This window comes from Protomyctophum bolini (assembly GCF_963924005.1).
Source record: "Protomyctophum bolini genome assembly, chromosome: 7".
NCBI classification, from domain to species: Eukaryota; Metazoa; Chordata; class Actinopteri; order Myctophiformes; family Myctophidae; genus Protomyctophum; species Protomyctophum bolini.
The window spans coordinates 44,464,224-44,486,811 of NC_137868.1; the positions used below are offsets into that span (position 1 = coordinate 44,464,224).

General features: G+C 45.5%; 3 protein-coding genes across 3 annotated transcripts in view; 1 reads left to right on the forward strand and 2 right to left on the reverse strand.

Annotated features, from left to right (window-relative positions):
* Positions 1-13,666, reverse strand: part of LOC308318741 (NADH dehydrogenase [ubiquinone] flavoprotein 1, mitochondrial-like) — a gene marked incomplete at both ends in the record, with an annotated part of 19,578 nt that extends 5,912 nt beyond the window's left edge. Inside the window, 5 exons of the mRNA XM_080768368.1 lie at positions 1,934-2,123; positions 6,156-6,339; positions 10,922-11,092; positions 11,414-11,496; positions 13,559-13,666. Coding sequence (XP_080624494.1) covers positions 1,934-2,123; positions 6,156-6,339; positions 10,922-11,092; positions 11,414-11,496; positions 13,559-13,666 — 736 coding nt within the window. The remainder of the gene's footprint in view (positions 1-1,933; positions 2,124-6,155; positions 6,340-10,921; positions 11,093-11,413; positions 11,497-13,558) is intronic.
* On the forward strand, positions 3,430-5,307 carry LOC308317913 (thimet oligopeptidase-like; the record flags this gene model as incomplete). The annotated part of the gene is made up of 1 exon (XM_080767262.1): positions 3,430-5,307. One exon carries the CDS (start codon positions 3,430-3,432, stop codon positions 5,305-5,307), a length of 1,878 nt encoding a protein of 625 aa, XP_080623388.1.
* A 6,346-nt stretch (positions 13,667-20,012) lies between the features above and the next one.
* The window catches only part of zbtb7b (zinc finger and BTB domain containing 7B), a 42,128-nt gene continuing 39,552 nt past the window's right edge, over positions 20,013-22,588 (reverse strand). Inside the window, 3 exon segments of the mRNA XM_080768369.1 lie at positions 20,013-20,494; positions 22,145-22,274; positions 22,277-22,517. Coding sequence (XP_080624495.1) covers positions 20,140-20,494; positions 22,145-22,274; positions 22,277-22,517 — 726 coding nt within the window. The 3' untranslated portion in view covers positions 20,013-20,139.

Sequence of the window (22,588 nt, forward strand, 5' to 3'; positions counted from 1 at the left end):
TATCCGAAAGGCATATATATACATGTTGATAAAAAAAAAACTAAGGGTATTTTGTCTATCATTTCAGTTAGTTTTGAGGACACACAATACAGCTTCAGTTTAGTTTTTTAATTTTTTTTTTAATTTTTTAATTAGTTTCAGTTAACTAAAATGTTTTTTTTTATTCTAGTTTTTGTTTTTTTAGTTCGTTTTAGTTAACTATTATAACCTTGGCAAGGTTGTCCATTTGAGTATTTAGCCCCTCCTATGTCATAGCTTTGAGGAACACAAACGTTTGTCCTGTTTGTTTTGGTGTTTGTGCGAACGCAAACATTGAATGCCGTTGACAATCAATGGCCGGTTTTGAGTGTTTGTGTAAATTGTGATAGGCCGGGATGAGATGATGTATGATGATGATGATGATGAACAGAGCGCCCCTCACTCAACTGAACCGTTATTGAATCACTAACAGGGGCTGTGACATTCTTTTGTGTTTTATATAGCTCCATCTTCTGATGATGAATCATTGCTATAATAGTGTTTATGCAAATGTAAACTATAACTCTCTGTCCAGCTCGTCAATAAGACAGAAAGATATATTTCCAGGTCAGGATGCCTGCATGGCGGACGGTTGGCATTCCCTTAACCACGTACTGTAAGCCCTATTGAAAACGCCATGCTGCCATGTTGTTTTTGAGGGGCGCTATAGCCCCTCCTATATACAGCTTTTTGTCCCAACTCGTGTCACATTTTTGCCATTGGCGATGAAAGGAGAATGTACGTCATGCGTGTCTGAGCAAATTGACGTGGCAGTCATGATGATGTACGCCGATGATATGAGAGCGCCCCTTACTTCTCATGGGTGTGATTTTTGGTGGTGGTGCTGCAACCACTCCTATAGACAGCTATGTGTGTGTGTGTGTGTGTGTGTGTGTGTGTGTGTGTGTGTGTGTCTGTGTTCGAGCACGACAATAGCGTTTGATCACCACCAAGTGCCACTGTTGCACAGCCTAACACACATACACACACAGGCCAGGGAGGAGGGCTTGTACAGTACAGTACAGTACAGTACAGTACAGTACAGTACAGTACAGTACAGTACAGTACAGTACAGTACAGTACAGTACAGTACAGTACAGTACAGTACAGTACAGCACAGTACAGTACAGTACAGTACCACTCACTTCGGACGCGTCTAATTTCTTTCTCCATATTATGACTTGTTTCTGATGAGTTCACATAACTATAGTATCTCTTACAAAACATCATCATATGAAAGCATATAATATATAATTCCTGCTTACATACTTCAACCATATATAGTGCATTGCACGCCGAGAATAGCACATTTACAAGACTGCGATCATGTGCATCATGTGCAGGTTATATTCAACCCCAGCGTACAGTGTAGTACAGTATAGTACAGTACAGTACATCAGGCCAGTGTTGATTTCGTCGACTAAAACTTAAGACGAATTTTTTTTTCGTCGACTACCTTTTTCCACTGACAAAAACTCAATGGAAACTAAATAAGAACTAAGCTACGACGACTAAAACTAAGACTAAATATATTGACAATTCCGTCAACAAATAAAAACTAGACTAAAACGTTAGGAAGGTACCAATGGACAAGAGATCCAGTACAAGTCATTTCTACAATTGGTTGCGTGCTGAAAATAGCAGATCTACAAGCTCACAACACGTCACAGCGCGACGCGGTGTGAGCTTGTAGGTCGGCTATTTTCAGCAGGTCGTAAAAACAACCATTACGGCGGCATTTTAGTCGACTAAATGAACTGTAGTTCTAAAACTAGACTAACACTAAAACATTCCGGGTGACTAAAAATTTGACTAAAACTAAATGAAAAGTATCCAAGACACCGTGACTATACAACTCAAATCAAAAGTCGCTATAGCCAAAAACAACAAACCACTGCGTCAGACATTATAATACCGATGTCGGCGGGGAAGGGCGGTTTGAGGCGGGGCTTCCCCTGCTTCCCCTCGATGGACTCGATGAGGGCCGTCTCCTCGCCGCAGATGTACGCCCCGGCCCCTCTCACCACGAACACGTCGAAGTCGTAGCCCGAGCCGCACGCGTTCCTGCCGATCAGCTTGGCTTTGTACGCCTCGTCGATTGCCACCTGGCAGAGAGACGGACGGACGTGGCGTTATATATAGGAACATTTCACCCATGCATTTTTCAACTTTCTAATATATTTTTTTTATCCCACGATTTTGTAACCCATTTTTCAACCCCTGTGTCAATCATCTAATGTGATCCTGGGACTCTCACTCTACACCCTCCACCAACCTAGTCCCCATATATGGGGGACAAGGGGAGAGCAACGGACCTGAACTCATGCTTCCTTCATGCCTGAGTGTCCAAGATGCTCCTTTACACCTGACAGGGGGGAGTTTCCCTGGTTGGACGTAGCCGTAGCGCGTGGAAGGAACACGATTTTTCAACTTTGGCCCTATACTGTTCGCATGGGAATAAAAACACAGACGTCCTCCGTGATAATAAGAAGAAGTGACCTGTGGTCCCTGTAATTCTGTGCGAATTAGGGCTTTTGTCTTCATATCGTTGCTGTCGGGCAGAAACCTCTTATCTCCAATCATATTTATCATTTTGTGTTTTTTGACTATTGTCGCGAATTAATGCCCTACTTAATTGATCATACTACAGTCTCCTAGCGGATTTACTCCGTTGGTCGTTGCCAGTCATCAAACTTTGAGTGGCTTAATTAGGAATGCAACCAAAAACAAAAACTCCACGAACTCAAAGCTTTATGGTGAAATGGTATAGTGTGGTGTGTGCGTGCGTGCGTGCATCCATGTGCGCGTATAGTGATTGTATTGCATTGTTCCACTTTTTGCTTTGGCAATGTAGGCTAAACGTATGTTTTCTCATGACAATAAAGCCTGTTGAATTGAAATTAATTGAACATTGCATATGTATATATATATATATATATATATACAGTATGATGACGTCACGTGTGATGATAAGAGCGCCCCTCACTTCACAGTTCACACGGGTGCGATTTTCAGTTGAAGTTTAACTGTCAAGCTGTCTTTGATGTCACAGACTGTCCAAAGTGAATCTCTGCATTCCTTTATTTAGCATCGATACACTGAAGTCCTTGCTGCCACACCTTTTGATCCAAACACATGAGGGAGGGTGCAGGGAAATCCCTTCATACTACAATATACAACTGTGCCAAAAGTGCAAGATCCAAAAAGAATTTGCACTAACATGGAATCTACAGGAGAGGTGGATTTCAACAGCCCTGCTCGGGCTTGCACTGAGGACTACCCGCACTTGGATCTGAGCCCTGAACAGACCCGGCTGAAGTCTGACGAGGTCATTGCCAAGTGCAAGAATGTGTGGGCTCCCTGGACCTGGACGGTGTGACCTTCAACAACACCGTGAAGGCCCTGGCCGACATGGAAACTGAGTGCGATTCCATGCAGTACTTGATCTTCTTCCAGTGCAAGGTTTCTCCCAGTAAGAAGGTGAGGACCGCCAGCTGGGATGCATATAAGATGCAAAAAGAGTTCATAGACGTGAGCATGACAAAGGACGTCTACCAGAGGATTCTTGCTCTGGCGATGAAGGTGGACGAAGACAGTCTTACTGCAGAGGATAAGAGATACGTACATATGCGGCTTGGGGAGAGCATACAAGACATACAAGACAAGATGAAATTCAGTAGTAAGTATATAAATAATCTACGTAGTCATATCACAAAGACTGGGACGTACGAGGGTAGTCCCGGTGGCTTATGGATCGAAGCTCTGGGGATGAAGGTGGATGCAAGAAGTCTTACAGAGGTATACATGGAGACATACATGCAGGAAAACATCACACATAGGAATGGATTGCATCTCCCCAAAGATAAACAAAAAAGGCTAAATGACATTAAGAAGAAGTTAATACATGTATGGAATTTAACCAACGGAGAGGTGTTGAAGCTACGTTCTCAGAAGAGCGCTTTGCTGGGTTTCAAAACCTACGCTGACTTTGCCCTGAGGAGCAACATGGTGCGGTCTGCCAACAAGCTCTCCATCTTCCTGGACGAGCTGACCCGTAAGCTGAAGAGTCAGACACTGGGAGATGAGGAGAGTCCAAAGACACTGGGAGATGAGGAGAGTCCAAAGACACTGGGAGATGAGGAGAGTCCAAAGACACTGGGAGATGAGGAGAGTCCAAAGACACTGGGAGATGAGGAGAGTCCAAAGACACTGGGAGATGAGGAGAGTCCAAAGACACTGGGAGATGAGGAGAGTCCAAAGACACTGGGAGATGAGGAGAGTCCAAAGACACTGGGAGATGAGGAGAGTCCAAAGGCCAAGCGTACGTGCCAGTTGAAGGAGTATTTTCCCTTGGAGGTTGTGACCCATGGTCTGCTGGACATCTTCCAGGACCTGCTGGGTCTGTCGTTCAGCCTGGTGCACGGCGCCCCCGTGTGGCATCCTGATGTCACTCTGTACTGCGTCACTGACCGCTCCTGTGGACAGACTGTCGGACAGTTCTACCTCGACCTGCTCACCAGAGAGGGAAAGTACATCAACAGGTATGTCGGTGGATATTGCATCATGCTGCAGCCCGGCTGTCTGCTGTCTGATGGGAGTAGACAGAAGGCTGTTGCTGCCATAGTCACCAATTTCAAAAAACCAACCAAAGCCAACCCCTCCCTCCTGACGCATGAAGAAGTGACCACATTCTTCCATGAGTTTGGTCACGTCATGCACAACCTCTGTGCTCAGGTCGACTACGCCGCATTCCACGTGGAGAAGGACTTTGTAGAAGCTCCGTCCCGGATGTTGGAAAACTGGGTTTGGGAGAAGGAACCACTACAGAGAATTTCTAAACACTACAAGACGGGAGCTCCGATTCCTGACGACCTGCTGGACGAACTCATCAAATCTCGTCCCGCAATCGCCCGTAGGGAATTCCTGGCTAAGATAAAACTAGCTAAATTGGAGCAACGACTTTACACCCATCCGAAGAGTCTGGGAGTGATCCCTTCTGAATGGATTGACATATTAGATGGCCAGTACTATGGCTACCTGTGGAGTGAGGTGTTGGCCATGGACATGTTCTACAGCCGTTTCAAACGGGAAGGCATCATGAACCCTAAGGTGGGTTTGGACTACAGAAATTGCATCCTGAAGCCTGGTGGTTCTAAGAATGCCAAGGAAATGCTGAGGAACTTCTTGGGTCGTGAACCCAATCAGGATGCGTTCCTCCAGGGCAAAGGACTACAAGTTTCAACGTGTTCAGATCGGAGGTCCCGTTCCAGATGCTGGAGAAAGGACTAACGGTTTCAACATCAACAATCAACAAAAGAAAGACATGTCCCCCCACCCCCCAGGGTCCACATGTTCAAATCACCCCTTATCAATCATTTATACATTATGGATCAATAGTGTGGACTTAGACTGTTTTTCGTCTGTGGCATTCAAGGCAACAGTTTCAGTTGTGGTCTGACATCAGTGCAATTTACGTTTGTGACATCCATCCGCCATCCACATGATGATTTTAATACAGCCCCCACCAAAAACAACAATACAGGGCACCCGCTGGCCTAGTGGTCCAGGCGCATGCCTGACAGCACGTCACGTGTTCAAGACAAGTCCCATTCATGACAACCTTTGCTGCGTGTCTCTCCCTCTCTCTCTCTCTCTCTCTCTCTCTCTCTCTCTCTACTCTCCTATCTTCACTAGTAACTATCAATAAAGGCAGAAATAAATAAATGCACTGCTTAACCTATTCAAACTGGGAAAACATTTGCAAACACTCTCTGCACGTCCCTGGGCTCTTCTTTGTTTATGTCACGCATTCCACCGGCACTAGCCTCACATCACCGCCTATATCGTTGCGGCATGTAATCGGTTAATATACTTTTATATTTGTGCAATATTACAAACCCGCTGACGGACTTAAAGTCTGTTAACCTGCAGGAACATTTCCAAGAATAACAAAGCCAAAAACAAATCTTCTCTTAATGACCATACAGGCCAGGAAAACCATTGCTGGTATTATTCTCATTGTTCCAGATCTGTCAGACAGACTGAATGGTGTAATTAGTACAGTATATTCTTAGTATAATAATCTATTAAACACTTAATAGCTTTATTTGTTTGGTTATTGCTACATGTATATATACCTGTAAGTTGGAGGACTCGTTGTAGAACTCTCCTCTGATATAGATGTAGGCGGCGCGGGCTCCCATGGCCGCGCCGGCCACCAGGCAGCCTTCGAGGAGTTTGTGAGGGTCGTGGCGCATGATCTCTCTGTCCTTACAGGTCCCTGGCTCGCCCTCGTCTGCGTTGACCACCAGGTACTTAGGCCTGCAAACAGCACATCCACCACTTATTTGGGCTTTTTTATACCACGATTTTTTAACCCATTGTTCACCCCTGTGTCAATTATCTAATGTGATCCTCATGGGCTCTACACACCCTCCGCCAACCTGGGGAGAGCAACGGACTTGAACTCTTGCTTCCTCCATGCCTGAGTGTCCAAGTTGCTCCTTTTACACCTGACAGGGGGGGAGTTTCCCTGGTTGGACGTAACGCGTGGAAGGAACACGTTATTCCGACCAGTTCCTTTCCCCTCCATCAGGCGCCACCGGCTGGCCAGGGGGAGGCAGTTTAGAGACCAGGATTACTGCATGTTTTTTGTGAGAAGGACACGGGGAGAACATGCAAACTTTTAATGTTTGTTTAGAGCAGCAGTTAAACAAACTTTGAGGACATGATGCGTCATGTATGGCCAATGTTATACTGTAAATACATCTTGTGACTGGCTTAGTTTTTAAGGGGCGCGAGCCTCTCCTACATACAGCTTTTGTCCCCACACGTCTCTCAAGATTTGCCATTGACAATGAACGGAGAAATCAGGTCAAATGTCTGCTAAATCTTGTCCCCGCCACGTCTCAATATTTGCCATTGACAATGAACGGAGAAATTACGTCGGAGTTCCGCTAAATACGACGTAAATTAAACATCAAAACATTAAACGCCATTGACATCGAAGGGAACATTTTACGTCATATGTAAACGAGCAAATCAGCTATTAACCAATCACAGGCGACAGGCATTCTGATTGGCCAGTATGAGATGATGCATGATGATAAGAGCTGACAATTCCGCTAAATATGAAATTAAACATCAAAACACTATTTACATAAAACTATAAAACATAAAATGTAAACAAGCATCCGTCTGCCTGTGTCACTTTTATGCCCATAAAATGGACATGTTGACATGCCCATATATGGAAATTCCTGATGTCACCGGTATATGGGCGTGTCATTGGGAACTCCTTAAAGGACCACTTCACCACTTTTCAACCTATCTTCATATAATAAGTCCTCACTAATAATCATGAAGAAATGACGCAATTTTTTTCTACTCTGTCTGTGTCTCATAGGAAGGGCTGTGGGCAGTTCAGAAACCGTCCTCCAGTGACATCATCAATGGGGAATACAAGCTAATAGAAACTGCAGGCTTTCTAGTCCTGAAAAGTTGCAATGCGAAAATGGAAGCCATCGTTCTCACGATAAAGAAAATCTAAACATTTTTGTAAAAAAAATCTTGTTTAAAAACAAATCTGCCTAATGATGATGTCACTGGAAGACGGTTTCTAAACTGCCCACAGCCCTCCTATGAGACACAGACTGAGTAGAAAAAAATCGTGCCATTTTATCATGATTATTAGTGAGGACCTATTATATGAAGATAGGTACAGTATGACATACCAGTAAGACGCGCAAAAGCGGGAAGCGAACGCAGCTGAGACCCTGCAGATCATGTCTGTCTGTCTGTCTGTCTGTCTGTCTGTCCCGCTGTTACTGTATATGTGGACCTGGCCCCTTTTGTGACCATATATGGAGCTGAGTGGACCTGGCCCATTTTGTGCCCATATATGGAGCTGAGTGATTGCTGATGCAACACACTCCATATTTGGATAGCGGGACAGACACACGGACAGACAGACATGATCTGCTAGGTCTCATAGTAAGTGCTCACTGCGTTCGCAACAATGCTTAAAACAACAAGAGGGGTTGCCTTCCAGAATGGACTGAAATGGTTATGGTTGAGTCATGGTGACACGATGTGGTCCTCCAACATGCCGCCACCGGCCACGTTAGTTGGAGGCCAGTCACTGTGACATCACTGTGACATCAGTGTGACATCGTCTACAGTATATCCATCCATAAAAGCAGCTTGGAGGGCACACTCAAATGATGTGAGTGAGCGCATAATACGCTTCCAGCAGCCAGCTTTTGAGAGAAAGCATCCATTCTCTCTCTCTCCGTCCCAGAGTGTCCTGCGGAATGCCTTCATCTGCCCTCACGTTGATGCTCCTCCTCCTCCTGCTCTTCGGCGTCGCGGCCTCCGTCCCTCTCCCGGTCCGGGAGAGCATCATGGGCTCAGTGACCAGCGGCCTGTACGGAGAGAGCTGCCCCCCCGTGATCACCAGTCTGACCCAGAGCAGTGCCATTAACGAGAGCGGCTTGGCCCGGCTGGCCTGCGAGGCTCGGGGAGCGCCCCGGCCGGTCTTCGCGTGGAGCGGCGTCAACGTCACGGACGACGACGACAGCTCCTACGACGAGAGGGACGGCACGGCCACCAGCAACGTCACCGTGCAGGTCCCCAGCGGACAGTTCGTGTCCGTGACCTGCAGCGTGAGCAACGGGGCGGGAACGGATGCCAGGACCTTCACGGTGCCCGTGGGTGCTCCAGCACCAGCCTACCAGCCTACCAGCCGGGGGAAGCTGGCGGACGACTTTGGGGTGCTGACGGTGCTGCTGGTCCTGGCGCTGCTGGTGCTGGTCCTGTCCTGCTGTAGGTGAGGTAATAAGGACCCAAACGCAGGACAGCCACGCATGTAGTGTTGGAAACCATGAAATGGTGTTTTTGCGAACGCAGTGAGCACTTACTATGAGACCTAGCAGATCATGTCTGTCTGTGTGTCTGTCTGTCCGTGTGTCTGTCCCGCTATCCAAATATGGAGTGTGTTGCATCAGCAATCACTCAGCTCCATATATGGGCACAAAATGGGCCAGGTCCACTCAGCTCCATATATGGTGCACTGCTCCTCCTTGTGGATAGGGGGGGAGAGCTGTCTTACGGAGACAACATGTAGTCCAGGAAGGAAGTGAGCCCAGTGTCCATGACATCAGAGACAACGTAAATTAAACATCAAAACATTAAACGCCATTGACATTGAAGGGAACATTTTACGTCATATGTAAACGAGCAAATCAGCTATAACCAATCACAGGCGACAGGCATTCTGATTGGCCAGTATGAGATGATGCATGATGATAAGAGCTGACAATTCCGCTAAATATGATGTAAATTAAACATCAAAACACTATTTACATAATCATATGTAAACAAGCATCCGTCTGCCTGTGTCACTTTTATGCCCATAAAATGGACATGTTGACATGGCCATATATGGAGATCTCTCTATCTGTCAGTCCTTGTCCCTTTCATGCCCATATATGGACATTCCTGATGTCACCGGTATATGGGCGTGTCATTGGGAACTCCTTAAAGGACCACTTCACCACTTTTCAACCTATCTTCATATAATAAGTCCTCACTAATAATCATGAAGAAATGGCGCAATGTTTTTCTACTCTGTCTGTGTCTCATAGGAAGGGCTGTGGGCAGTTCAGAAACCGTCTTCCAGTGACATCATCAATGGGGAATACAAGCTAATAGAAACTGCAGGCTTTCTAGTCCTGAAAAGTTGCAATGCGAAAATGGAAGCCATCGTTCTCACGATAAAGAAAATCTAAACATTTTTGTAAAAAAAATCTTGTTTAAAAACAAATCTGCCTAATGATGATGTCACTGGAAGCGCCCCGGCCGGTCTTCGCGTGGAGCGGCGTCAACGTCACGGACGACGACGACAGCTCCTACGACGAGAGGGACGGCGGCAGTATTAGTTGAATTACTTGCACAAGCAGAGCGCGCAGGTATTGTGGTCGTGCTGGTACGAATGAACGTGTACAGTATATGCTTGGTATGTATTGATGGTGATGTAATTAACCCATTCTGAACGGGAACCCATTTTGGTATTAGCATCATGTTATGCTTCAGCTATTGAAAAATAGCAGATCTACAAGCTCATAGCGCGCCACCGAGTGGCGCGCTACGAGCTTGTAGGTCTGCTATTTTTGAAAAATCGAGAAGAACTCGAGAAGAACGACTGACATTTTTTAGAATCTGATCTCAGCTTTGATGGTGACGTAATAAGTTTCAGATTACATACATGTATACATAGAGACATTATACCTTTAATTCACCCGACACTGAAACATATCCTAATTACGTCACAATCGACAGCCAAGTTATAACCCGACATTGAAACATATCTTAATTATAACGTCACCATCAACCTCAGTATACCTACCAAGCATATACACACAAAAAAGCCAGCCAACCACAGTATTGTACTTTCAACTTACAACTTATAGCTTACATACATGTATACGTTACCTGTCACCCAACCAATATTGAAACATATCGTAATTACGTCACCATTGACAGCCAGTTATAACCCAACTTCAGTATTTAATTTCAATGTTTTACAGAGAGGCTGAGATTTGAAAGTTCGTAGCGGTCGACAGTACTTGCGTGCTCTGTTTGTGCACTAGTAGGCCATAACTAAGCCTGGCTCCAGCCCTGAATCGCTAGCCACGCCCAATAAGAAAATATGTTCTGGCGATTCAGGTCTGGAGTCTCTCCCGACGAGCTACGTTCGGAAAATCCGAACGTAGCCAAGTAGGAGTGTTCATTTGTTCAGTGTTTTAAAAAAAGCAACATACAGACACAATACACAGATACCCAGGTTAAGAAAGTACAGTACTTAAAAGCATAATGTTATTGTTATTATTATTATTATTATTACCTGCCATCGCAGGGTTTGTTCATGAAGCTCCATTTCATGCCAGTGGGGAAGCCGGCCCCTCCCCTCCCCCGCAGCCCAGAAACCTTCACTTCATTTATGATCCAATCTGAACCTTTCAGGATGATCTCCTTGGTCTTATACCAGTCTCCTCGCTTCAGTGCCCCCTTCAGCCTGGTTGGAGGAGGAGGAGGAGGGAGAGACGTCATAACATCAAAAACACACACAGAAAATAAAATGCATTCCCATAATAACACAGAAACAGTGAAAATGTCAAAATTCGTGTCAGATCCTGTGATCCTAGATGAGCTTTGACACGATCTAAATGTCTCAAAAGAAGAGCGGGGAGACAAAATACAACCACCCCATATAAAGTTACGTTGTATTATACAGATGTAACACTGTAAATTGTAATTATATTCATAGAGTACTGTGATAAGCTTCATTGTAAACTTGTTCGACAGTGGTAGAGTAGAGTGAATTGATGTCTCTTACTTCCAGTCATGACGTCCATATAAGTTAGTAAAGATTCGGTCCTGGTCACTCAGAGGACCAAACTTGGTCTTCTTTGGTTTCTCCTGGAGACAGACAGAACACCCGAGTTACTACAATAAGGACTACTATAGTCTTCTACTACTACTACTAACATTACATAATACTGTATGTATGCCTAACCTAGCCATTGACGGTATAACTTTAAGGCCACCATAATGCTCCTATAGATAAATGTCCCTGTCAGAATGTCGAAAGTTGTGCTACAGTATTCGTGGCTGTCAGGAGAAAAGCACCTAACTTCATTGTTGCATGAATCAGTGCTATTGAAAACCCTTTACGATTGTGTGTTGTTTTGAAAATATTGAACCAATGGAAAGTAGTAAAACGCTGCTAAAGCAACTAACTCCCCACTCTCGTGCAAGTAGTTAACAATATCAACACAAACTTTGATGAGGCAGTATTGCTTTGTTTTCAAAATATAGTAAGGTTTTCTTCATTTCCTGATTTATTTTTATTTTTCATTTCCTGAAAAATGAACATTTTGGAGTTATATTCACCAAAACCAGACCTCCCACCACGGGACTCATGCAATCAATTTGCAAACACCATATTAATGGCAAATATTTCCTACATCTTTAAGTCCAACAATCTGAATTAACCGTTTAATCCAAACAAAAGTGTTATACCGGAGTAGTAACCTGTAGTTATTTTCAAATGTATAACAATACTTGAACATTGTTTTACAGTTACCCCTACATTCTACCTAAAAAAACCTAGTGTGTTGGATGACTTCTCACATTCTTTAACTGTAAAAAGATATCTTACTGGAGGTAATACAAAGCTCCCACAACATTAATTAACCTACAATTATCCCTATTTAGTTAAAGGAGGACGTCACCCATTTCCAACCTATCTCACAGTGAGCACTTACTATGAGACCTAGCAGATCATGTCTGTGTGTCTGTCTGTCTGTCCGTGTGTCTGTCCCGCTATCCAAATATGGAGTGTGTTGCATCAGCAATCACTCAGCTCCATATATGGGCACAAAAGGGGCCAGGTACCCCAGCTCCATATATGGGCACAAAAGGGGCCAGTGATTTGTTTGTTGTGGACCTGGCCCCTTTTGTGCCCATATATGGAGCTGAGCGTTCGCTTCCCGCGTTCGCGCGTCTTACTCGTTTTAAGGGCCTTTGAGGTGCTGTGGTACCAGGAGGTGCATGCATAGTCAAAGAAACCTTGTACAAGGGCTCCTGTTAAGGTCTTCAAGTGTTCCATTCACCTCAACCATCTGTTCTCTCCCCTCCAGGTAGGATTGCATCCAGCTCACTGATGTGCTATCGAAACCAATTGCTTTTAGCTTGTTAACCAGTATGGAGTGGTTCACGGTGTCAAAAGCCTTTTGAGGTCCAGCATGACCATGCCGCAGTATTTGCCAGCATCCACCTCATGTTTGATGTGGTCGCTCAAATAGAGAAGGTGACTCGAATGTGTCAGTGGAGTGGGATGTTCTGAAGCCAGATTGGAACTCGTACATTAATTTATTAGTGGCAAGATATAGGCTATTTTTCAACCTGTTCATAGAGTATACTTTCCATCACTTTCAATTTGGAGCTTAGAATAGAAATAGGGCGGTATAGTTGCCACTTGCCAGGGTCTAATTTACTACCTTTCTTGTGCAAGCAAGGGGGTTACTTTGGCCAGTTTGAAATCTTCGGGGACCTGTCCCTGTTTGATGGAGAGGTTTACTATGTGGGTGATGATTGGAGCTATAGAGATGGCTGAGTCTCTGAGAAATGTGGAGGGAATATTGTCATGGCCAGTGGCCTTGTGGTTGTGGGGTTGGAGGGCACTCAATTTCCTAAGTATGCTACCTCGTCAGTTGTTAACATAACTAGTTTAAAATCGTCTTTACAAACACTTAGGTTTCTGTAGAAGGTTTTAATGTGCTCTACACCAAAGTTGCTGTTCCTTGGAGTGGTTGCATGCATCACTCAAAAACATAAAATAAATAATTTAAACCAGTGTTGGGCAAGTTATAAGCTACATGTAGCTAACCCAACACTGCAAACATTTAAATACAGTACAGTGTGCTATAGTAGCCTATATGTGGAAGAAGGCAAAGAACAGTTAAGAGTCAAGACCTACCTGTTTTGCTGCGGTGCTGTAGCTTGAGGCAAGGGTGCGAGGGAGGACACACGGACGCGTCACAACTGAGCGCACACCTGCGCCGAGAAGCACACGGCCCAGTAACATCCTGCAGCAGGAAGACGTAAATACAACAGGTGCGCAACCATAGGCGGCGGGTGCGTTTTACCTTTGGGTAGGCTATAGAATTGCGTTGGGGGGGGACTCTCGCGGCCGAGCGGAGCGAGGCCGCCGCGGATTTATTTATTTATTTATTTCCCAGATGGTCTAAAAATGAGTTATTTAGCATACTTTTACCAATGAATTAGCCTATACACAGACAACGACTTTTGGACGTCTTTTTCTCAAGTCTCGAGTCAGTCAGTGTAGATTACCCGGCGGTGTTGCTGCCCCTCCGGGAGTCGCGGCTCATGGCTCTTGTCTTCACAGACGGCACAGAGACAGCAGTCACTCCGCTGAACGTGTCAGTGTTGCTGCAGTGGTGTGAACTGTGAACCGTGCGGGCACTGAGTTCTGACAGCCGACTCACAGCTTCTTCTTCTGAATTAGGCTACTTTATCTTTGCCTTGAAAAAGACATTTTGCGTTTTGCTGTTTCCCAAAACAAACCAGCGCGCGCTACTCTTTGCTGCCTACAAAGCGATTGGAAGGACGAGGTTTACAGACATACCAATAGTAGTCAATCATATGCTGATTAGGCCAGTTGCTGTATAGTGTATAGCCTATATCCGATCAGCGATCACCAGGGGGCAGCGACAACACACACACAAACACAATAGCCTTCTATAATGCTGCGCACATATATTATATATATTTAAAAAAATACCCAGCATAATTTTTGGGAAGGCTAAGCCTTCCCTAGCCTTATGCACCCGCCGCCTATGTGCGCAACATCAAAAGCAACATAATTAGAAACACCTGCTGCAGGTCAGGAAGACATTGCATTGTTTTTTAATCAGGCCGTGTGACATACACACGAAAATAGCAGAGCTACAAGCTCACAGTGTGAGCTTATTGTAGCTCTGCTATTTTCAGGTCAGAGCATATAGGTTCGTTTAAACACGTACAACTATACAGTTTAGCTTTGTTTACCTGCAGGGTGGTTGGACGAGAGACATCACACGAATGAAATGAGAATACTACTTAATAATATAGGGATTCTGCCGCGTGGAAGCGTGTCAGTGAGGCTGTGGGAGATGCGTCAACTTAATTGAATTAAAAGTAATCAGATTAACTTCAACGTCACTCACTCACTCACCACCATCACCAGCTCACTGCCAAGGTGCTTATTTGTGCCCTGTTTATTTCTGTAAGGCACGCACTGCTTCTTTCTATAGACTATAGCTAATAGCCTATCCTATGCTATATGACAGAATCAGTGCTAAACACACACGTGTGTGAGAGTGATAGAGAGAGCTTAGCATTTGACACCAAGGGGACATTTGTCAACTAATTATTAAATAGGTTATCCCATTGTCACTGTTTTGATAAGAATCCAATAATACGACAAACGCCAGACAAGATACATATTTTCTTTATTTGTTTTCTTTACATTATCGGAAACAAATGATGAGAAATAAGTTTAATATCTCTGAGGTCAACTAAATAACTGAAAACAAAAATGTATCCCTGATAACGGGGTCTCTATTCAAACCGGGACCCCCACCCACATCCCTTCACCAAGCCAAGAAAACAAACGCACACTTGACCCATCCCACACGACGACAACACAGACACACACACACACACACACACACACACACACACTTCTTTTACATCCCAACAACACCTCAGAAAGTTTCACTTCCATTCTGTTGGATTTCACAACGCATTCTCACTCCCAAGCGGTCATACTTGGACGCTCGGTCGGTATCTACTATTACAATTGAGAAGAGCACACTTTGCTTTGTGCTCGCACAACTTTGTGCGCAGTTTGGGTGGCCAATAGTCATATAGACCGTATCGTATACCGTCTGCCTTCGTTCAAAATGTGCGCTTTGTGTGCGTGTCTCTCATTCGGACGCACACGATATTCACGGAGAAACACCACGGATTAGACGCGAGCGCGTAGCGCGGTAAACTTCAAGGGGAACTGACCAGGCGTCACTGCGTAAAGTGTTGAGGTCGTCACGCGACAGGGCCGGCGGCTCTCCCTTTTGTCATTTTGTGCAAGTGATTAGCTGGAAAAATAAATTAGAAACATTATTTTGCGTCATTTTAATAGTACATTCGCACAGAACGTGAACATCATGCGGTGATACATTTTTTGTAGTCGGAACAAGGCCCGTTTTTCATCGCAAATAAAAAGGCACCAACCCGTATTAGTCAGGCATCGACTGTGTGTGTGTGAATATGCTTTGGTGTGTGAATACTCGCCGGCGAGCGATTATGGGCCCTCTTAGGAGTGAGGATGTGCTGTGTGGATTTCAGGCTACAAACGGTACGTTACACAATGTCATCGACTACACGTCCCGACATTCACATGACACGATCGAGGGGTATGCGGCTCAACTCCCAAAAACATCTGAACTCTTCCCTCCCCTGTTTCATATCATAGAATCACTTAGTGCATTGCTCAAGATTTCCTGAGAATAGTTGCAACACAAAAAATAATTAGAATTATTAATCCCAAGGCAACTTCACCCCAATATCCATGTATACATTATTTACCAAAGTTATTAATAAAAGTCTGTAGAATGCAGCAGGAAGTTGTGTTGGACGACGTAATGGACAGGAAGTGAAGAACCGACAGAATTCATTAATATGGAAGAATCAGAAGAATCTAACGGACAAAAAAAAACAACAAAAAAACAAGCTTGAAGCTCTCAAAATAATCTCACAGTGCAAATATCTTCTTTTTTTTTTTAGAAATATATATTTGTCTTTCTTTCTCTACACGGCGAGGAGTGGATAGTGCACACAGGTCCGCACTCCAACGCCACAGCGGCTACAAGGGCAATTACAAATAGGAAACGTTTAACTTTTAAAGCTGCAATCCGTGATCGTTGGCGTTTAATTACAATTTAACTCTTAAAGGAAATTAGACCATGTGGTCGAGGACGACACGTATACTGGTCGTATAACTCAAAACTCAGTAAACTCGCGCCAACAAGTACGGGACCGGGGGGTTCGAAGCCCCCGGGTGGGGAGTGACATGAAAGTATAACGGATTGGAGCTTTAAAAAGGCAAACGTATACAGTACTCCGTATGCGATGGCGTGCATGCGGCTTGTCCAAAGCGACGCGTCAAACACGATACGGGAGTATACAAATTCCGCTTTAAGACATAATCGATATAGCGTGAAGCGACACATTACTTTAGCTGGCTGCTATTATAGCAGCAGGGCCTCCTTGCTGGGTGTTGTTGCTCATCAACAACGAAGCAACCCGCGCGCGGAATGGGAAAGAAAAGACGCGGGATGACGACGACATCATCGCCAATGGGCCCCGCCCCCTTTACGGCTCATAAACCGCCATGTGGCATATCGTACAGTACCGTGATCGCCATCGTCGGGCAGAACACCTTGTATGTTCCATATCGTCTACGTTTTGTGTTTCATAAATTAATGCCCTACGGAAGACAACGAGTGTCACGCAAAAGTGGCGAGAAATGCACATCTACGCCTGCACGTTGTGAGCTTATGGATCAGCGGTGTCATCCCGAAAAACATCATGGCGTGTGTGTGTGTGTACATACTGTATCCACACTTTTCCTGGGCTGTGTGTGTGCTCCAGTTCCTGTTGATGTCATTGGATATCATTGGTCATCTGACCAGTTTCATTGGCTTTCATTGGATCAAAATCGACAGGAACCGGAGCACACACACAGCCCAGGAAAAGTGTGGATACACGCCATGATTGCGGGCACTGCACTTGTGCGAGGATGTGCTGTGATTGGCCAGTAGCCGCCACTTTTTTGAGTGGCATTAGGGCCAATAAACACTCAAGACATGATTTACTATTCTGTCGTGTCGCAACTCGAAAAGGGGGTGAGCTCAGTCGAACTATAGCGTAAAACGGGTCCATTTGGTTTCATTTCATGCTCTCGGGAGTTACATTATTGTTACGACATCTGCGTCACTTCATTTACAAGAAGTCTATACACAATTAGAGAATGTTTAAAATAATTGTTATTTTGGTCAGCGGTTGTTGCCAAAAGCATGGAATTCTAGACAAAACCTTAATCCAACAACAACATATTCTTTAGTTTTGGGTCCGAGAGGCTATAAATTGTTATCAAATGGTGGACCGTGGCTCACAAATGCCGAATAAATAGTGGGCCTTGAAATGAAAAGGGTTGAAAAAAAACCCCTGATCGACCAAAGAAAAACAGTCCACAGTTGTTGTTGTTGTAGGCGAGACTCAGGCACTTCCACGTTGCCCACAGAAGTGGGCCGTGGCATAGAAGCACAATCTGTATACAGTAGGATTTTAGTATGTCGCAGATAACGTTGACATCCGTTTTTCTTTTTTTTACCCCCCCCCCCCCCCCCATTTCCTGGAAAGTAACCGTTTTGGACATACAAGGTTTCCACCCGACATTGACAACACATATCATAGATAAGACCATCACGTGGCTAATCGTACAGTACCATTACACACGTAACGATAATATCACGTAACGATAATATCACCTGAATAGTTTTGACCCCCCCTGACTACTAACTTCTCTCTCTTTTGTTGTTGCTATGTTCCCTTTACCGCAGACGATGGAATGTGCTATTATTATTATTATTGTGTTGTTGTTGTTGATCCTGGTGGGGCTAAAAATGTGCAAACAATGCATAAAGAAAAATTACCGACAGAAAGACAAAAAAAGCGCCCCGCAGGAAGGTACTAAATATGTCCCAAGCACAACGTGGCTTCTATAAGCATTAAGACATTGTAATAAGAGGGAGTTTTTTTGGGGGGGGGTGGACCAGGTCTGAGGTGGACCGTGTGGTCTGGTCAGCGTGGAAAAGCTCCACAACCAGCTTCAACAGTCGAGCCTAAATAAATAACAATAAATAAATACAGAAAACGGGGCCAGCCATTTTGTTCATCCCTTCCCTTTCGTTACCCCCCCTTTTTTCTGTCTCTCTCCCTCACTCTCTATTCTTTCCCTTTTTATAGAAAGCCCCATATAGGAGAAGAATTTTGGAGGACTTGCATTCACACACAGCCTTTAGCAAAGGGAGGACTTGTCTAAATAAAAAAATATTAATTTAAAACCACCCAGATTTTCTAGTCAGCAACTCGACACAAACCTCTTAAACTTTTCCCCTCTCTTTTTGTTCTTTCTTTTTTGGTCAGGCATCTTACAGGAAGGCTCAGAGGTCCTTTCCTCATCATGGCTTTCAGAACTTTTTGGGAATCGTGGAAGGTCTCCCATAAACCAAACCTTGGCTGCATTTCTCCACGAGTCCACGGTCTCCGTTCAAGTTAACGCAAAAGGGTTTAGTTATTTTTTTCAAGAACAAGATAAACCAAAGTCTTTGGTATAAACACCCAGCGTAAAGGAACATTCTTAAGACTATATAGAAAAAGATCAAAGCAGCAAGTTATTGCTTCTAAATGAACTAAGCCAGCCTGATTGAGTTGATTGTAATTCCAGCGGTGGCCGCCAGATGGCGGCATCTACTCTAAAGCTAGTCCACATCTACCTGATATGACCTTGAGAATTGCACCTGAATCAATAACGTAGATTAAACTAAAATAATGCATATATTATTCCGAACAAAACATTCCATTTTTACAGCTCTGGAATTTGCATAGTGAAAGAAAAGCTTCCCAATAATGCTCATATTATACAGCAAAATAAACAAACCAAACAGCTCAAAAAAAAAAACTCAAATACAGAAACAAATAAAAATGACAAACTTAAAATAGATTAAAAAAAATAAATAAGGAAAATAAAATAAAAAATGAAAAGAGCCAGAAGACAAACAAAAAAATAATAATCAGAAAACCCGTTTTCCATTTTTATATAATTATTTCTCTTTCTCTCGTTTTAGATTTTTTTTCTTTTGACTGTTTTTTTAAGCGCCACTAAGTGAGCGGCAGGTAGTCCACCTGAGACAAACGCACGCGCACGCACGCACGCACGCACGGCACGCACGCACACAGACTCTCTCTCGCTCTCTATTCCTCCTGCTCTTCGCCATCATCTCCTCCCACCTCCTCCTCCTCCTCCTCCTCCTCTTCGTCGGCCCATCTGTCACGAGGACGGGCAGGAGGAGGAGGAGAGCGGGCATTCCTCCTCCTCCTCCTCCCAGCTCCTCCATCTCCATGTCGCCTCCTCCTCCTCCTCCTCCTCCCACTCCTCCTCCCCGCAGATCCAGGCTTCGCAGGAGGCCCGGGAAGGCGTGCAGCGCGTGCGGGCCCAGCTGGACCAGCGCCTGGAGGGCCAGCGAGCGCTCCCTCTCCCTGTCCTCATCTCCGCGGCGGGGGGGAACACCAGCGCGGCGGGGCCTCCTCCTCCTCCTCCTCCGCCCAGGTGGTGGTGGAGGAACGGGTGAGCCTGCAGGGGGCCGAGGGGCTCCAGGAGGTGGTGGTGTTGGTGGTGGTGGTGTTGGTGGTGCTGGGGGTCTTCTCCTCCTCCTCCTACGTCAGCCGAGGCCCCCCCCCCTGCCGCCGCCGCCGTCCTCCTCCTCCTCCTCCTCCTCGCCCTCGCCCGGGGGCCCTCCTCCTCCTCCTCCTCCCCCTCCGCCGCCGTAGGCGCGGCGGGGCCGGCGTCGTGCGCAGCTCCAGGCAGCTGTGGCCCTTGCGGTGGCGCTGCAGGTGGTCCTCGCGGGCGAAGGCCTTGTGGCACAGCGGGCACTCGAAGGGCCGCGCGCCGCTGTGCAGAGACAGGTGGTTCTTCAGGTCGTACGAGTGCAGGAAGCGCGCCGGGCAGTGCGGGCACGGGTACGGGCGCTCGCCCGTGTGCTTGCGCATGTGGATCTTCAGCTTGTCGTTCCTGAGAGGGCGGAGAGAGAGAGAGAGAGAGAGAGAGAGAGAGAGAGAGAGAGAGAGAGAACATGAGATCATTGAATCAACATGTTAATCACTCGGAACACTATAGCGATTCTCTAGGTCAGTGGTTCTCAACAGTGGTCCTTAATTGAGGCGGTTCCAGGTGGTCCCGTGTGTAGCTAAAATGACGGAGAGTTGGTAACCAAATGGACCCTCATAATAGATCTTTAACTCTTGCGAGCGTAAAATTAAATCAAATGGAGCCGTGTACAGCGTATATACGGACGTACATTTGGTTTCATTGTATACGCTCTCAAGAGTTAAATTATTTTCTGCATTACTTCATTTACAAGAAGTCTCCCACAATTATAGAACGTAGAATAATTGTTATTTTTTTGGTCAACGTTTGCCAAAAGCATGGAATGGTAGACAAAAATCTTATCCAACGACAACAAAATATTCTTTAGTTTTTGGGGTCTAGAAAGGCTAAAATCTCATCAAATGCTGAAAATATAATGGGCCCTGAAATGAAAAGGGTTGAGACCCCCTGCTCTAGGTGAACAGAATAAGGCGGTGGTTTTCAACCTATTTCATATCAAGGACCATTTTATATATATTCAGCATTTGAGCCACGGACCACCATTTGATGTTGATAAGAATGGTTTTACATGCTCTAATTGTGTAGACTTCTTGTAAATTAAGTAGCCTAATGCAGGTGTTTGCAACAATAAATTAACTCTTGAGAGAGTAAAATGAAACCAAACGAACCCGTCAGCGTCCATTTGAGAACCACTGATAGTATAGAGCACATAAACGTATAAAAGCAGCTCCTGGTGAAACTGCATGGGTGTAGCATCCATTTTGTATGAATAGCATTTGAGAGAAATGGCTGCTTCCAATGCAGAAATTGTACCCATTTGTGACTGAGTAAAATATTGTTTTAAAAGTGTTTTTAAAATAAAGAGCATTTGATTTGAGTGTAAGGTAACTTGCAAGGTATAAAATGTTTGAACAGAATAATTTTACACTCTCAAGAAGGGTCCATTTGACGACCAACCTCTCCATCATTTAGTATGAGGAGGGACCACCTGGAACCTCCTCAAGCAGGACCACTTGGTTGTTGAGAACCAGCTGGAAAACAAGGAATGGAGTGTGTGTTTTTTTTTTACCTCCTCAAGGACCACTGGTTGTGAGAACCAGCTGGAAAACAAGGAATGGAGTGTGTTTTTTTTTTTTACCTCCTCAAGGACCACTGGTTGTGAGAACCAGCTGGAAAACAAGGAATGAGTGTGTGTTCTTTTTTTACCTCCTCAAGGACCACTGGTTGTGAGAACCAGCTGGAAAACAAGGAATGGAGTGTGTTTTTTTTTACCTCCTCAAGGACCACTGGTTGTGAGAACCAGCTGGAAAACTAAGGAATGGAGTGTGTTTTTTTTTACCTCCTCAAGGACCACTGGTTGTGAGAACCAGCTGGAAAACAAGGAATGGAGTGTGTGTTTTTCTTTTACCTCCTCAAGGACCACTTGGTTGTGAGAACCAGCTGGAAAACAAGGAATGGAGTGTGTTTTTTTTTACTCCTCAAGGACCACTGGTGTGAGAACCAGCTGGAAAACTAAGGAATGGAGTGTGTGTTTAGTTTTGTTTTTTTTATTACCGCGTGAAGCGCACGCCGCAGGTGCCGCACTGGAAGGGCTTCTCCCCCGTGTGCGTGCGCATGTGCCGCGGAAGCTTCCCGGCGCCGTGGATGACCTTCTGGCACACGGGACACTGCTGCGGCGTCTGGACTTCCTCTTGCGCCCGCCGCCCCCGGCCCCGCCCAGGCCCACGCGCTCCGCCAGCACGGACGCCGGCGACGCCTCCTCGGACCCGTCGGCGGCGGTCGGCGGTCCCTCTCCCTCCAGCTCCTCCTCCGCCGCCTCCGCCGCCTCCTCCTCTTCCTCCTCCGTCTTCATCTCGTGCTTGACGAGGAGCTGGCGGTGCAGGTGGTGGAGGTGGTGGTCCGGGGGGAGGAGGAGGAGGGGGGCGTCCTCCCGGGGAGGGATTAGGAGGGACGACGACGACCGATGGGGCGACGGGGCGAGGAGGGCGCGCACGTGCG